The sequence below is a fragment of the Zalophus californianus genome, chromosome 2 (genome assembly GCF_009762305.2).
Source record: "Zalophus californianus isolate mZalCal1 chromosome 2, mZalCal1.pri.v2, whole genome shotgun sequence".
In the NCBI taxonomy this organism is placed as follows: Eukaryota; Metazoa; Chordata; class Mammalia; order Carnivora; family Otariidae; genus Zalophus; species Zalophus californianus.
Genome location: NC_045596.1, coordinates 167,501,865 through 167,517,460, shown reverse-complemented (window position 1 = coordinate 167,517,460; position 15,596 = coordinate 167,501,865). Strand labels below are relative to the sequence as shown.

The 15,596-nt window shown below is 36.8% G+C and overlaps 1 protein-coding gene across 20 annotated transcripts in view; it reads left to right on the top strand.

Moving 5' to 3' along the window:
- Positions 1–15,596, top strand: part of LOC113925641 (disintegrin and metalloproteinase domain-containing protein 32-like) — a 191,654-nt gene that overhangs the window by 28,202 nt on the left and 147,856 nt on the right. For all 20 annotated transcript variants that reach the window (XR_003521008.1, XR_003521012.1, XR_003521011.1 and 17 more), the window contains exons 6-9: positions 922–1,099; positions 6,248–6,316; positions 9,834–9,905; positions 10,111–10,277. Coding sequence is in view for 15 of the 20 variants with exons in the window: in XM_027600148.1 (XP_027455949.1) it covers positions 922–1,099; positions 6,248–6,316; positions 9,834–9,905; positions 10,111–10,277 (486 nt within the window). In the remaining 5 variants the exon portion in view is untranslated. The remainder of the gene's footprint in view (positions 1–921; positions 1,100–6,247; positions 6,317–9,833; positions 9,906–10,110; positions 10,278–15,596) is intronic.

Here is a 15,596-nt window from a genome sequence, read left to right as displayed (position 1 = left end):
ACCTACCATGTGTCACCTACTGGCCTAGTGTTTGGAGATATAAAGATAAATAAAAATAAACAAGGCATACTTTTTCTCAAGGAAAATCACCTTCAGGGAGAGGAGGCAAATTCTATATAAGCAAATAATTACTAATATAGTACTCATATTTTTCTAATAATATCTATGTCTTAAATGATAACAATTGTAGGGTTTCTTCCTTAGTGCCTAGAGTTTTCCATTCTGTCAGGAAATTCTTCATCCTTATTTTTGTAGCATAAGATCCTTATTTTAACAAACAAATAAGTGTTCCTCGGTGCTTGTTACATGGAACCCTATAGTTTGTTATTTGGGAAGTAGCCACTTGAACCAGAGCCAGAGCCAGAGCCAGAGAAAAATAGTTATAAAATTTGTTTAATCTTTAAAATCTTGCTTTTAATTTTTTATTCAGACTGTGTGCATAAAGATTAATAAATGCCTTTTCAAAATTACTGCTAAATTTTATTTTTATAGATAAAATTTTACTTATTACATATACTTTTGTTATATAGGCAATGTGATCATTTTTCAAAAGCAGTGCCAACCAGAGAGAAATTCATTAAGATTTCTATTTACTTTTGCTCTCATTAAGTCACTGACTTGGAGAACAGGGAATTCCTTAATCACTGTAATGCTGTATACTTATACACCTCGCAACTGATTACATGATTTCTGCTGCCTTTATATTGGTAGAGAGAATCAAATTGAAAGCTAATTTTGTGGGTTGCAGGAGATATTTTGTCTCTTCAGAATTATTTCCATAATGTAAAGAGTTTGGGTCAAAATACTGAGCTCAACAATGTTCTTTATCCTCCTCTTTCTCCTTCTTCTTTTGGATTCTGTCAGAGTTTCATAATAGAGAATATATTAAAAGCACTTACAGTTTTATTCTTAATTTTACAGAGGAATACTGCAATTTGAAAATGTTTCTTATGGAATCGAGCCTCTGGAATCTGCAGTTGAATTTCAACATCTTCTTTATAAATTAAGGAGTGGAAACAGTGAATTTGAAGATCTTACTGAAGATAACCAAGGCATAGAACAAAACCCAGTGGACTATAACATTTTTGTAAGTGAAAAGGTGAGTTTGTGTATGTTTTATTACTATTTTCAGGGCAATTATTGTCCTTACTTAGTTTATGTGTAAGAAAATTATATGAACGGGTTGTATAACTAGCAAATATTCTTTCCTTCAGAACATCCTCATCTTTTTCTAATGTTACAATTTCCTTTGAACCATATATGGCCTTCTCCTTGCATCAATTGATCATCTACATTTTTATGATAAATTTTTATTCTAATTCTTATTTTGTTACATACTTACAACTTTCTAAAAACTAACTAGTGTATATTCAATGTAAATTTAAGAAACTAATTTCCTGCTTTTGTGTCTGTATTCCTGGAAATTATTTAAAGGCCAGTATTTTTTTTTTCAGCTGTAGTCAAATTTTATTCTTTCTGTATCTAAAGCTCAGGATAGGGGCACCTGCATGGCTCAGTTGTTAAGCATCTGCTTTTGGCTCAGGTCATGATCCCGGGGTCCTGGGATTGAGCCCTGCATGGGGCTCCCTGCTCTGTGGGAAGCCTGCTTCTCCCTCTCCCACTCCCCCCTGCTTGTGTTCCTTCTCTGGCTGTCTCTCTCTCTCTGTCAAATAAATAAAAAAATCTTAAAAAAAAAGCTCAGCATATCTTCTTTTGATTCAGGGGGATTTTTTTTTTTTTATTAGTTACTGGGGTAGAATTTAGTGATTCATCAGTTGCATATAACACCCAGTGCTCATTCCATCAAGTGCCCTCCTTAATGCCCATCACCCAATTACCCCTTCCCCCCACGAACCTCCCCTCAGCAACCCTCAGTTTGTTTCCATTTAAGAGTCTCTTATGGTTTGCCTCCCTATTTTCATCTCATTTTGTTTTTCCTTCCTTCCCCTATGTTCATCTGTTTTGTTTCTTAAATTCCACATATGAGTGAAATCAATTTGTCTTTCTCTAACTGACTTATTTCACTTAGCATAAGACCATCTAGTTCCATCCAAGTTATTGCAAATGGCAAGATTTCATTCTTTTTGATGGCCGAGTAGTATTCCATTGTATATATATACCGCATCTTTATCCATTCATCAATCAGTGGACATCTGGACTCTTTTCATAGTTTGGCTATTGTGGACATTGCTGCTTTAAACATTGGGGTGTGTGTGCCCCTTTGAATCAGTATGTTTGTATACTTTGGATGCAATTGCTGGGTCATAGGGTATCTCTATTTTTAACTTTTTGAGGAACCTCTATACTGTTTTCTGGAATGGCTGCACCAGTTTGCATTCCCACCAACAGTGTAAGAGGGTTCCCATTCTCTGCATCCTCATCAACATCTGTTGTTTCCTGACTTGTTCATTTTAGCTATTCTGACTGGTGTGAGGTAGTATCTTGTAGTTTTGATTTGTATTTCCCTGATGCCAAGTGATGTTGAGCATTGTTTCATATGAGCATTGTTTCATATGTCTGTTGGCCATTTGTATGTCTTCTTTGGAGAAATGTCTGTTCATGTCTTCTGCCCATTTCTTGTTTCTGTCTGTTGAGTTTGATAAGTTCTTTATAGATTTTGGATACTAGCCCTTTATCTGATAAGCCATTTGAAAATATCTTCTCCCATTCCATATCATATCATGATACTTTATGTATCAAGGAGAGTTTGACTTCTTCTTTGCCGGTTTGGATGCCTTTGATTCTTTTTGTTGTCTGATTGCTGTGGCTAGGACTTCTAATACTATGTTGAATAGCAGTGGTGATGGTGGACATCCCTGCCATGTTCCTGACCTTAGGGGGAAAGCTCTCAGTTTTTCCCATTGAGAATGATATTCGCTGTGGGTTTTTCATAGATGGCTTTTATGATATTGGGGTATGTACCCTCTATCCCTATACCCTGAAGAGTTTTGATCAAGAAAGGAAGCTGTGCTTTGTCAAATGCTTTTTCTGCATCTATTGAGAGGATCATATGGTTCTTCTTTCTTTTATTGATGTACTGTATCACGTTGATTGATATGCAGATGTTGAACCAACCTTGCAGCCCAGGGATAAATCCCACTTGGTCATGGTGAATAATCCTTTTAATGTACTGTTGGATCCTATTGGCTAGTATTTTGGTGAGAATTTTTGCATCCATGTTCATCAAGGATATTAGTCTGTAATTCTCCTTTTTGATGGGTTCTTTGTCTGGTTTTGGGATCAAGGTAATGGCGGCCTCATAAAACGTGTTTGGAAGTTTTCCTTCCATTTCTATTTTTTGGAACAGTTTCAAAAGAATAGGTATTAATTCTTGAAATGTTTGGTAGAATTCCCCTGGGAAGCCATCTGGCCCTGGGCTTTTGTTTTTTGGGAGATTTTTGATGACTACTTCAATTTCCTTAGTGGTTATAGGTCTGGTCAGGTTTTCTGTTTCTTCCCGTTTATGTTTTGGTAGTTGATACATCTCTAGGAATGCATCCATTTCTTCCAGATTATCTAATTTGCTGACATATAGTTGCTCATAATATGTTCTTATAATTGTTTGTGTTTCTTTGGTGTTGGTTGTGATCTCTCCTCTTTCATTCATGATTTTTTGATTTGGGTCATTTCTCTTTTTATTGATTGAGAGGGGTTCTCTGTGCCTCTCCTGGATTTTGATGCCTGTTTCCATCCCCAAATTAGGCAAGTTCTCTGCTATGATTTGCTCCAATATACTTTTTGCCTCGCTCCTTTTTTCTTTTTCTTCTCGGGTCCCAATTATTCTAATGTTGTTTTGTCTTATGGTCTTGCTCATCTCTCGAATTCTTCCCTGTGATCCAGTAGTTGTTTATCTCTGTTAGTCTCAGTTTCTTTATTTTCCATCATTTTATCTTCTATATCACTAATTCTCTCTTCTGCCTCATTTATCCTAGCAGTTAGCGCCCCCATTTTTGATTGCACCTTATTAATAGCCTTTTTGATTGCGACTTGTTTAGATTTTAGTTCTTTTATTTCTCCAGAAAGGGTTTCTCTAATAACTTCCATGCTTTTTTCAAACCCAGCTAGTATCTTTAAACTCATGATTCTGAACTGTAGGTCCGACATCGTACTAATGTCCGTATTGAGTAGGTCTCTCGCAGTCGGTACTGCCTCTTGTTCTTTTAGTTGAGGTGATTTTTTTCAGCTTGTCATTTTGTCCAGAGGAGAATAGATGAATGAGAGAACAAAATGCTAACAGGGTAACAACGTCCCCAGAAAGTATGCTCTAAACAAATCAGAAAAGACCTGAAACCAGGGGAAAAGAAAGGGAAAGAAAGAAAAAAGAAAAAGAAAAAGATAAAAACAAACAAAAACAGAACAAAACAAAAAAAACAGAATATGATCAAATATGATCAGGCTGGTGCATAGATCAGTGCCACATATGAGATTTTGGGTGTATTTTGGTCTGTTAGAAGAAGGTGGCTCCCAAAATTTTAAAGAAAGAACTTATATATGTATAAAAATAAGGGTTGATACGATGAAGAGATGGAATATGACTGTAGAGATGAAAATTATAAAAGATTTTATAAAAGGAATTGATAAGAAGTTGTTTGAAAAAAGAGGATTTAAAAAAAAAAAGAAAGTAAAAGGAGAGAATGTGATCAGGCAGGAGACTAGAACAAAGCCATACACTAGAGATTTAGGGTATATTTTGATCTGTTAGAAGAAACTATCTCAAAATTTCAAAGAGAGAACAACTTACATATATATGCCAAAAATAAGGGTAACTACTGTGAAAGGATAGACTCTGACTCTAAAAATGAAAAATAAAAATGTTTTTTAAAAAATGGATTGATAAGATGTGGCTTGAAAAAGGAAAAAAGAAAAAAAAAACAGTAAAAAAAATTTAACTTTGAAAGACTAAAGAATCAGGGGGAGAAAGCCATGAATTCTATGTGCAGTATTCCCCTAGCATTGGAGTTTTGCCATTCTCATTGATCGGTAAACTTGGTCTTGGCTGGCTGTTCTTGCTGATCTTCTGGGGGAGGGGCCTGTTCCTGTGGTTCCCAAGTATCTTTGCCCTAGAGGGAATTGCTCCACCCTTGCCGGTCCAGGCTAAGTAATCTGCTCGGGTTTGCTCCGGGGAGTTTTTGTTCCTTGCAAGCTTTCCAAACAGCTTTGGAGGACAAGAGTGAAAATGGCGCCTCCCAGTCTCAGCCCCAGAGGAGCTGAGAACTCGGGGCCCTGTTCCTCAGTGAGCCCCCAGAGAAAAGCCGTCAATCACTCCCATCTCCCTGGTCTTCTGCCACACTTTGTGCTCACCTGGCTTGTGACCGAGAGTTTCTATCTCTGGCACATGACCCCGTGTGGAGTCTCCAAACCCAGCAGATCCCTGCGGTGCGCTCCCGCGCCGCTCCTCCCAGGGGAGGAAGGGGAGTCTCCCCAGATCTGCTCTTTGTTGGGTCCCTGCTGGAGAAGCAGTGACCTGACTGTGCCGTGGATCATGCATGGTTTATGGCAACCTCGAGCTGAGAGCCTGCTCCTCGGCTCCGTCTCTGCAGCCGGCTTCCCCTCTCCAATACCTGGGAGCTCTGCCGCACTCAGGCACCCCTTGTCTTTCTGTGACCCCGAGGGTCCTGAGACCACACTGTCCCAGCGAGGGTTCCAACCCCCCCCCCCCAACTTAGCCAATGGAGTGACGTCACTCAGTGGAGCTGACCTCTGAAAGTTCCGATTTTGTGCTCTGTTGCTCTATCATTTGCCAGAAGCGGCCAATGGAGGCCCCCTCCCCCGCCATCTATCCTCCTGAATATCGCCTCAGATTCACTTCTCCACACGTCCTACCTTCCAGAAAGTGGTCGCTTTTCTGTTCAGAGAGTTGTTGCTATTCTTTTCTTCCATCTCCTTTTGAGTTTGTAGGAGTTTAGAATGGTTTGATCCCTATCCAGCTGAATTCCTGGGACCAGATGAAATCCAGGTCTCCTACTCCTCCGCCGTCTTGCTCCTCGCCTATCTTATGCATTCTTATCATGCACACAAAAAAAGAAAATGGTCACTATGATGTTAACTGGCCTGATTATGTCAATTATTTTACTATATATATGTATATATATATATATATATCTCAAAACATCAAGTCTTTAACTTTAAATATATATAATTTTCATCAGTTACACCTCAATAAAGTGGAAAAATGATTTTAAAAGTTCAGAATAAACAATTTATGTAAGTTTTTTGTGCTTTTAAGTGCTCTTTTTCTTTTTTCTAGTCAGAATCAGCTGTTCCAGATTTAATTCCTCTTTATCTAGAAATGTGTATTGTGGTGGATAAAGCTTTGGTATGTATTTTTCTTTTTCTTTGCTTTTAAATATTTGGTGTAAATGTATAATTATCCCTAGCTAGAAAGGAACTTAAAAATTCCAGTCTTTTTACTACATGTCGTAGAGAGAACAGTGGAAAAATTTGCAAAACTGAAAAACCAAATACTCAAAATTACATATTTCTATTAGAAATGTTTAATTTGAAATCTTTACATAAAAATCCTGAATAACAAAATGATTTTTAGGCTGGTGTTTCACATCTTTAGGAACTCTTTCCATCTACAATATTTTTTTAATGGTCATATTTTAAGTGAAAATCTTTAAGCTTTTAGTTTTTGTTTTTAGGGCTTTTGAAGAGCAATATGTAGCCTAGGGAGCGTTTTGTCCTATAAACTTTTTATTGGCACAAAAGTGATGACAGTATAACTATGAGAACTGCTTACATTAATGTATCAAGATTTTTTTTTTTGAGCAGTTTGTAAAGGTTCACCTGTTCTAGTGTGTTGTTTACCTGGTATAAACATATTTCTAAATCCCTGATTTAGAAATTTAAAGGTCCTATTTGAGGACCTTTAAACTTCAGGATCTTGGGATGAGAACTTAGTTTGCACCCAATCAGGTACGGCTTTATTTCCTCCATATTTCAGAGATTTCTGAAAACGGATAAAAATATACTTTCCAGGTTTTGTTTTGATGATGAGCATTTGATTGTCACACCTCTGGAATACTACAGAGAATATGAATCAAACACATTATCTATTCTATTTGTAGAATTGTAGAGCTTGTCAGGAAGCCAGAGTTGAGATTCAGAGACAGATAGGATTTAGAGAAGAGTAAGAAAATACTCGATTTATTAGAATATAGGGGAAAAGGACAAAGGGAACATATAAGAGAAAATTAAGATATTTGTGATAATGATGACTAAATTTCCAGGGAATATTCTGGATTATAAAAATCATTTTTTTTCAGAATTATGTTACAAACTTTGAGAGTTGTTTTAAAGCTTCTTGTCCAAATTGTCAGGTTTGCCAGGCATATGATACTGATTAAACTTCCCTTTTCTATGTTTTTATACATATTTACATATTCTTTAATAAAACAAACATTGAGCCTGCTGTGGCATCTGTGTTACTAGATGCTGGGCATATAAAGAAGAACAATAGTGATACTGTCTTCAGTGACTTCCCAAATTTTAAATCCACAATTGCAGTCTAGTGAATTCAGTGCTATGCTTGAAGGAAGCATGTGGGAGTATAAAAACATGGTCCAGTGATGGAGAAAGACATGGAAACACAGCTATAACTGGGGGTAATATAAAAGCATGCAAGTAGGTATTTTAAAATGTGTTTTATTATTATTCATTTATGATGGGGCCAACACATCAGGAGATGAAATTGCTATTGGAGAGATAGTTTGTTATTTACAGTTCCCAAAAGGAGAGAGTATGCCATATCCTGCAGAAGCCACGTGGGGAAGTAACAAAATAGGTAAGGAGACAGGGGGAGCAAGGGGAAAACATGGGCAGGAGACCTGATTATGATTTCTGTGGGAAAGAACACTTGAGGCAAAGCAAACAGGGTAACGGTTGTCTAGCTTGAATAATTTCAGTGGGTTCTGGGATGTGAGGGTTGTCTCCAGTTGGCTCTTTGGGTGATTAGGGCAGGGGAATAATGGCACGGCATGGCATGGAGTGTGAGATTCTGATAAAGGGGGTTGTTGGGGGATGGTTTGTGGATTAGCTAGTTTGGATAATGAGGTGAGGGTGGGGCCAAGGAAGACTTAGTGCAAAACTTTTCCTTGCAAAGGCATATACATATGAGAGAAGGTTCTTTAAAAAAAACATAACTGCAAGTTTAGTATGATTAATACACAGGGTTGAAGAAGGAAAATAGAGGTAAATTGAAGAACTGATCCAATATTTGGATTTTATCCTATTTATTCTATTTTATCCTATATCCATTAAAAAGATTTTAAACAGGGGAGTGACAGGTTCATATTTTCAGTTTAGAATCATCATTTTTGTAATAGTATAGGGACTGGATTGCTGATGGGATAGTTGTAGACATTTAAGAGACCATTCCTGTAATCAAGTCAAACGTTTACTAGTTAGTAGTATTAGTAATAGAAAAAAAAATTTTTTTAAGTTACTGCTGAGGTTGAATTAGAAGGACTTAAATTGATTTGATTTATCCATTCACTTAATAAATTTATTGAGCATCCTGTAGATGCCAATTACTATTCTGCTTTTGAGGATACTGCTGTGAACACAACAGACAAAGTTCTGCTCTTATGGAACACGCAGTATCATAAATGTGGGAGGTCATAGATGATTATACCTTTAATTAAAGTAGTGGAAAGGTAGGTAGGACCAGATTTTTGAGGGAGAATGATGAGCTTCGTTTTACATATGTTTAATTTGAGGGTCCTGTGGAACATGCAAGTGGTGCTATACTTAAGAGATTTGATTTATAGATATGGAATTTGACATTGGCACATTCCACAAAGCTTATTTAGATTTCAGCAGTTGTATATACACTAATTTGTGTGTGTGTAGGTTTATGCACTAGGATCACATATGTAGCCTTGTGTAATCATTGTCACAATTAAGACACTCAAAAGCACCTTCACTACAAGACTCTCTTACATTATTTCTTCATAGTCACATCCATTTCTCCCTACTTCCCAGGCTTCTTAACCTCTGGCAGTCACTAATCTGTTCTCCATTCCTTGGTTTCAGGAATATTGCATAAATGTTATCTTGCAGTATATATCCTTTGGAGATTTTTTTTAACACAGCATAATTTTCTTAAGGTTTATCCAAACTGTTTCATATATCAACAGTTTAGTCAGTTCCTTTTTACTAATGATCAGTATTCCATGATATGGAATGGTTATGGTATCCATGGTAACCATGGTACCATCATGGTAACCATGATATGGTTAAACAAATACAGTTTGTTTAACCAGTTAACCCTGAAGGACATGTGAATTGTTTCCAGCTTTGGGCTAATAGGAATAAAATTGTTATGAACATTTATGAACATGTTTTTTGTGAGCATCAGTTTTTATTTCTTTAGGATAAATGCCCAGGAGTGTGGGGCGCCTGGGTGGCTCAGTTGGTTAGGCATCTGACTTGTGATTTTGGCTCAGGTCACCATCTCATGGGTTGTGGGATTGAGCCCCATGTTGAAGATTCTCCTCTGCCCCTCCCCCCATTTGTTCTCATTCTCTCTCTCTTGAATAAATCTTAAAAAATACAAATAAATGCCCAGGAGTGCAATTGCTGGGTCATATGGTAAGTATATTATTTGTTTTGAAAAAGGCTGCTAAACTTTCCAGAGTGGCTGTATGATTTTACATTCCCACCAGCGTATATGAGTGTTCCAGTTTATATTCATTTTTTTAATTTGTTACTATCTTATTTTGAACTGTTCTAACCCCAAAGCAGCATCAAATTTCTGAGAGTAGATGGAGAGTATATTTCAAACATATTACATAACAGATTGTATTTAAATTTGAAATTTTGTTTTTCAGTATGATTACCTGGGCTCTGATAGCATGGTAGTAACAAATAAAGTCATCGAAACTATTGGCCTCGTAAATTCGGTAAGTATTTTTCTTTTCATACTAGTTAGAAAAATTTATACTAGTTTTGAAATTATAATTTCCATTAACTTCACTTGGCATTTCTGAATAATTAAGCTATCTATACAAAACTGAGTATGGATTTGTCAAAGCATTGAATTAATTTCGTGGTTATTATAAAATAACATAAACATTAATTTTTCCTGTATTTATCTCTTGTTTTTAGATGTTTGCCCAATTTAAAGTTACTGTTGTGCTGTCATCGTTGGAGATGTGGTCAGACAAAAATAAGATTTCCACAGTTGGTGAGGCAGATGAAGTATTGCGTAGATTTTTAGAATGGAAAAAGTTCTATCTTACTCTGAGGCCTCATGATGTTGCATATTTATTCATGTAAGAATAATGTTTCACTATTCTTAGAAAGAAAACAAAGATCTGTGATAACGATGTAGCTTAATATAGAGAACTTTTATTCATTGGTGACTATTAATACATTATTATGTGCTTCATTCAGGCCTCATATTCTCTTTCTGTTTGTCACTAAAACTTGCTAAAATTTATTTCTGTGCTTGTTAGCTTTTTACTAATGAGGAGACTGGGGTTTCTAGAGGTTAAACAATTTCAGGATTCTTGGATCTAGTGGTGTCCTTCCTGTTTGAACCCACAGGTTTTAACCCCAGAGCCCATAATCTTAACCACTACCTAAAAAAATGGGATTTATTTTATGAAGTTTATATTTTTGTTACGGAGTTGGATCAAAGGCTTGGGAAAGTAGGTTAAGAACAGTTTACCCTAATGAATTTTCTGCATTATTTTTAAATATTAGTTTTCTTTTTTGTTTTGTTCTAGTTTTTTTTTTTTTAAAGATTTTATTTATTTATTCATGAGAGACAGAGAGAGAGAGAGGCAGAGGGAGAAGCAGGCTCCCAAGGAGCAGGGAGCCCGATGCGGGACTCGATCCCAGGACTCTGGGATCATGACCTGAGCCGAAGGCAGACGCTTAACCATCTGAGCCACCCAGGCACCCTGTTCTAGTTTTTATTATGGAAAATTTCAAGCATAATAGCAATTGAGAAAGTAAAATAATGAATCATCATGTACCTTACATATCCATAAAACAATTACCAGCTTATGGCTAATTTTTTTCTTTTTCTCACCCCCTCAAACTCAGTTATTTTGAAGAAAATCCTATGTGTCATATTATTTACCTATCTCTGAAAGATAAGGATTCTTTAAAAAGTATTCACAATACCATTATCACACCAAAAAATGGCAATTCCTTAAAGTCATCATTGTTTAGTCAGGGTTCAAATTTTGCATATTGTCTAAAATATTTTATTTTATATTTTACAGTTGGTTGGTTCAAATCTGTATCCATGCAAGGTCCACACATTGCATTCATTTGATATGTCTCTTAGTCTCTTTAAATCTGTGGATCTCATCTCTGTCATATTTTCTTTCCAGTTTATTTGTTGAAGAAATCAATATAAGTTTTCTAATAATCAATTATAACTATATATTTTTAATTGAACTCATATAAAATTTAGTAGCAATTATAATTAGCAATATCTTTCAGCAAATCTGTATATACATATTTTCAAGTTGGCGTGTCAATATTTCCTTTGCAAATGTGGGATTAAAATTTTTCCCACATCTCTGCCAACAATAAGTGTTATTGCTCTTTTCATTTTTTTGTCAGCCTGACTAATTAATGTTAGTGCTATTTATTTATTCTTAAGTTTTAATTTTAATTTCAGTTAACATACAGTGTTATATTAATTTCAGGTGTGCCATATAGTGATTCAACACTTCCATACAACACCAGGTGCTCATCACAAGTGCATTCCTCAGTCCTCATCATCTGTTTAACCCATCCCCTTACCCACCTCCCCTCTGATAACCATCAGTTTGTTCTCTATAGTTAAGAGTCTGTTTCTTAGTTTGCCTCTCCCTCTTTTCTTTCCTATGCTCATTAGTTTTGTTTTCTAAATTCCACATATGAGTGAAATCATACAGTATTTGTCTTTCTCTGACTTATTTCCCTTAGCATAATATTCTCGAGCTCCATCCATGTCATTGCAAATGGCAAGATTTCATTCTTTTTTATAGCTGAGTATATATATGTACTCATATACCACTTCCTCTTTATCTGTTCATCAGTTGATAGGCAATTGGGCTTTTTCCATAATTTGGCTATTGTACATAATGTTGCTGTAAATATTGGGGTGTGTGTATCCCTTTGAATTAGTATTTTTGTATTCCTTGGGTAAATATCTAGTGCAATTGCTGGATCATAGGGTAGTCCTATTTTTACCTTTTTTGAGGAAACTCCATACTGTTTTCCAGAGTGGCTGCACCACTTTGCATTCCCATCAACTGTGCAAAAGAGTTCCCCTTTCTCCACATCCTCGCAAACACCTGTTGTTTCTTGTGTTGTTGATATTAGTCATTCTGACAGGTGTGAGGTGATATCTTATTGTAGTTTTGATCCTACTTCCCTGATGATGAGCAATGTTGAGTACATTTTCTTTCTTTCTTTTTTTTTTTAAAGTTTGAGTAACTTTTCATGTGTCTGTGGCCCTCTGTATATATTGTTTGGAAAAATGTCTATTCATGTCTTGAGCTTATTTTTTTTCTCTTTTTTATTTTAATTTTGATTTTATTTTATTATCTTATGTTAATCACCATACATTACATCATTAGTTTTTGATGTAGTGTTCCATGATTCATTGTTTGCGTATAATATCCAGTGCTCCTTTCAGTTCATGCCCTCTTTAATACTCATCACCAGGCTAACCCATTCCCCCACACCCCTCCCCTCTAGAACCCTCAGTTTGTTTCTCAGAGTCCATAATCTCTCATGGTTCATCTCCCCCTCTGATTCCCCTCCCTTCATTTTTCCTTTCCTACTATCTTCTTCCTTTTTTCATTTTAACATATAATGTATTATTTGTTTCAGAGGTACATGCCTGTGATTCAACAGTCTTACACAATCCATAGCGCTCACCATAGCACATACCCTCCCCACTGTCTATCACCCAGCCACCCCATCCCGCTCACCCCCCACCATTCCAGCAACTCTCAGTTTGGTTCCTGAGATTAAGAATTCCCCGTATCAGTGAGATCATATGATACATGTCTTTCTCTGATTGACTTATTTCACTGAGCATAATACCCTCCAGTTCCATCCACATCTTTGCAAATGGCAAGATGTCATTCTTTTGATGGCTGTATAATATTCCATTGTATGTATATGCCACATTTTCTTTATCCATTCATCTGTCGATGGACATCTTGGCTATTTCCACGTTGTGGCTATTGTGGACATTGCTGCTATAAACATCAGACTACACGAACCCCTTTGGATCCCTACATTTGTATCTTTTGGGAAAATACCCAGTAGTACAATTGCTGGGTCATATGGTAGCTCTATTTTCAACTTTTTGAGGAACCTCCATACTGTTTTCCAGAGTGGATGCACCAGCTTGCATTCCCACCAAAAGTGTGGGAGGGTTCCCCTTTTTCCACATCCCCACCAACATCTGTTGATTCCTGACTTGTTAATTTTAGCCATTCTGACTGGTGTGAGGTGGTATGTCACTGAGGTTTTGATTTGGGTTTCCCTGATGCCGAGCGAGGTTGAGCACTTTTTCATGTGTCTGTTGGCCATTTGGATGTCTTCTTTGGAAAAATGTCTGTTCATGTCTTCTGCCCATTTCTTGATTGGATCATTTGTTCTTTGGGTGTTGAGTTTAAGAAGTTCTTTATAGACATTGGATACTAGCCCTTTATCCGATATGTCATTTGGAAATATCTTTTCCCATTCTGTCGGTTGTCTTTTGGTTTTGTGGACTATTTCCTTTGCTATGCAAAAGCTTTTTATCTTGAAGTCCCAATAGTTCATTTTTGCCCTTGCTTCCCTTGCCTTTGGCAATGTTTCCAGGAAGAAGTTGCTGTGGCTGAGGTTGAAGAGGTTGCTGCCTGTGTTCTCCTTTAGGATTCTGATGGACTCCTGTCTCACACTGAGGTGTTTCAACCATCCATTTTGAGTCTATTTTTGTGTGTGGTGTAAGGAAATGGTCCAGTTTCATTCTTCTGCATGTGGCTGTCCAATTTTCCCAACACCATTTGTTGAAGAGACTGTCTTTTTTCCACTGGACATTCTTTCCTGCTTTGTCAAAGATTAGTTGACCATCGAGTTGAGGGTCCATTTCTGGGCTCTCTCTTCTGTTCCGTTGATCTATGTGTCTGTTTTTGTGCCAGTACCATACTGTCTTGATGATGACAGCTTTGTAATACAGCTGGAAGTCCGGAATTGTGATGCCGCCAGCTTTGCTTTTCTTTTTCAACATTCCTCTGGCTATTCGGGGTCTCTTCTGGTTCCATACAAATTTTAGGATTATTTGTTCCATTTCTTTGAAAAAAGTGGGTGGTATTTTGATGGGAATATTGCGTTGAATGTGTAGATTGCTCTAGGTAGCATTGACATCTTCACAATGTTTGTTCTTCCCATCCATGAGCATGGAACTTTTTTCCATTTCTTTGTGTCTTCCTCAATTTCTTTCATGAGTATTTTATAGTTTTCTGAGTACAGATCCTTTGCCTCTTTGGTTAGATTTATTCCTAGGTATCTTATGGTTTTGGGTGCAATTGTAAATGGGATCGACTCCTTAATTTGTTTCTCTTCTGTTTTGTTGTTGATGTATAGGAATGCCACTGATTTTTGTGCATTGATTTTCTATCCTGCCACTTAACTGAATTCCTCTATGAGGTCTAGCAGTTTTGGGGTGGAGTCTTTTGGGTTTTCCACATAAAGTTTCGTATCATCTGCAAACAGTGAGAGTTTGCCTTCCTCTTTGCCGATTTGGAGGCCTTTGATTTCTTTTTGTTGTCTGATTGCTGTGGCTAGGACTTCTAATACTATGTTGAATAGCAGTGGTGATAGTGGACATCCCTGCCGCATTCCTGACCTTAGGGGGAAAGCTCTCAGCTTTTCCCCATTGAGAATGATATTTGCTGTAGGTTTTTCATAGATGGCTTTTATGATATTGAGGTAGGTACCCTCTATCCCTATACTCTGAAGAGTTTTGATCAAAGGATTCTGTACTTTGTCAAATGTTTTTTCTGCATCTGTTGAGAGGATCATATGATTCTTGTTCTTTCTTTTGTTAATATATTATATCACATTGATTGATTTGCAGATGTTGAACCAACCTTGCAGCCCAGGGATAAATCCCACTTGGTCATGGTGAATAATCCTTTTAATGTAGTGTTGGATCCTATTGGCTAGTATTTTGGTGAGATTTTTGCATCCATGTTCATCAAGGATATTGGTCTGTAATTCTCCTTTATGATGGAATCTTTGTCTGGTTTTGGGATCAAGGTAATGGTGGCCTCATAAAATGAGGTTGGAAGTTTTCCTTCCATTTCTATTTTTTGGAACAGTTTCAGGAGAATAGGAATTACTTCTTCTTTAAATGTTTGGTAGAATTCCCCTGGGAAGCCATCTGGCCCTGGGCTTTTGTTTGTTGGGAGATTTTTGATGACTGCTTCAATTTCCTTAGTGGTTATAGGTCTGTTTAGGTTTTCTATTTCTTCCTGGTTCAATTTTGGTAGTTGATACATCTCTAGGAATGCATCCATGTCTTCCAGGTTATCTAATTTGCTGGCGTATAGTTGCTCATAATATCTTCTTTTAACTGTTTGTATGTC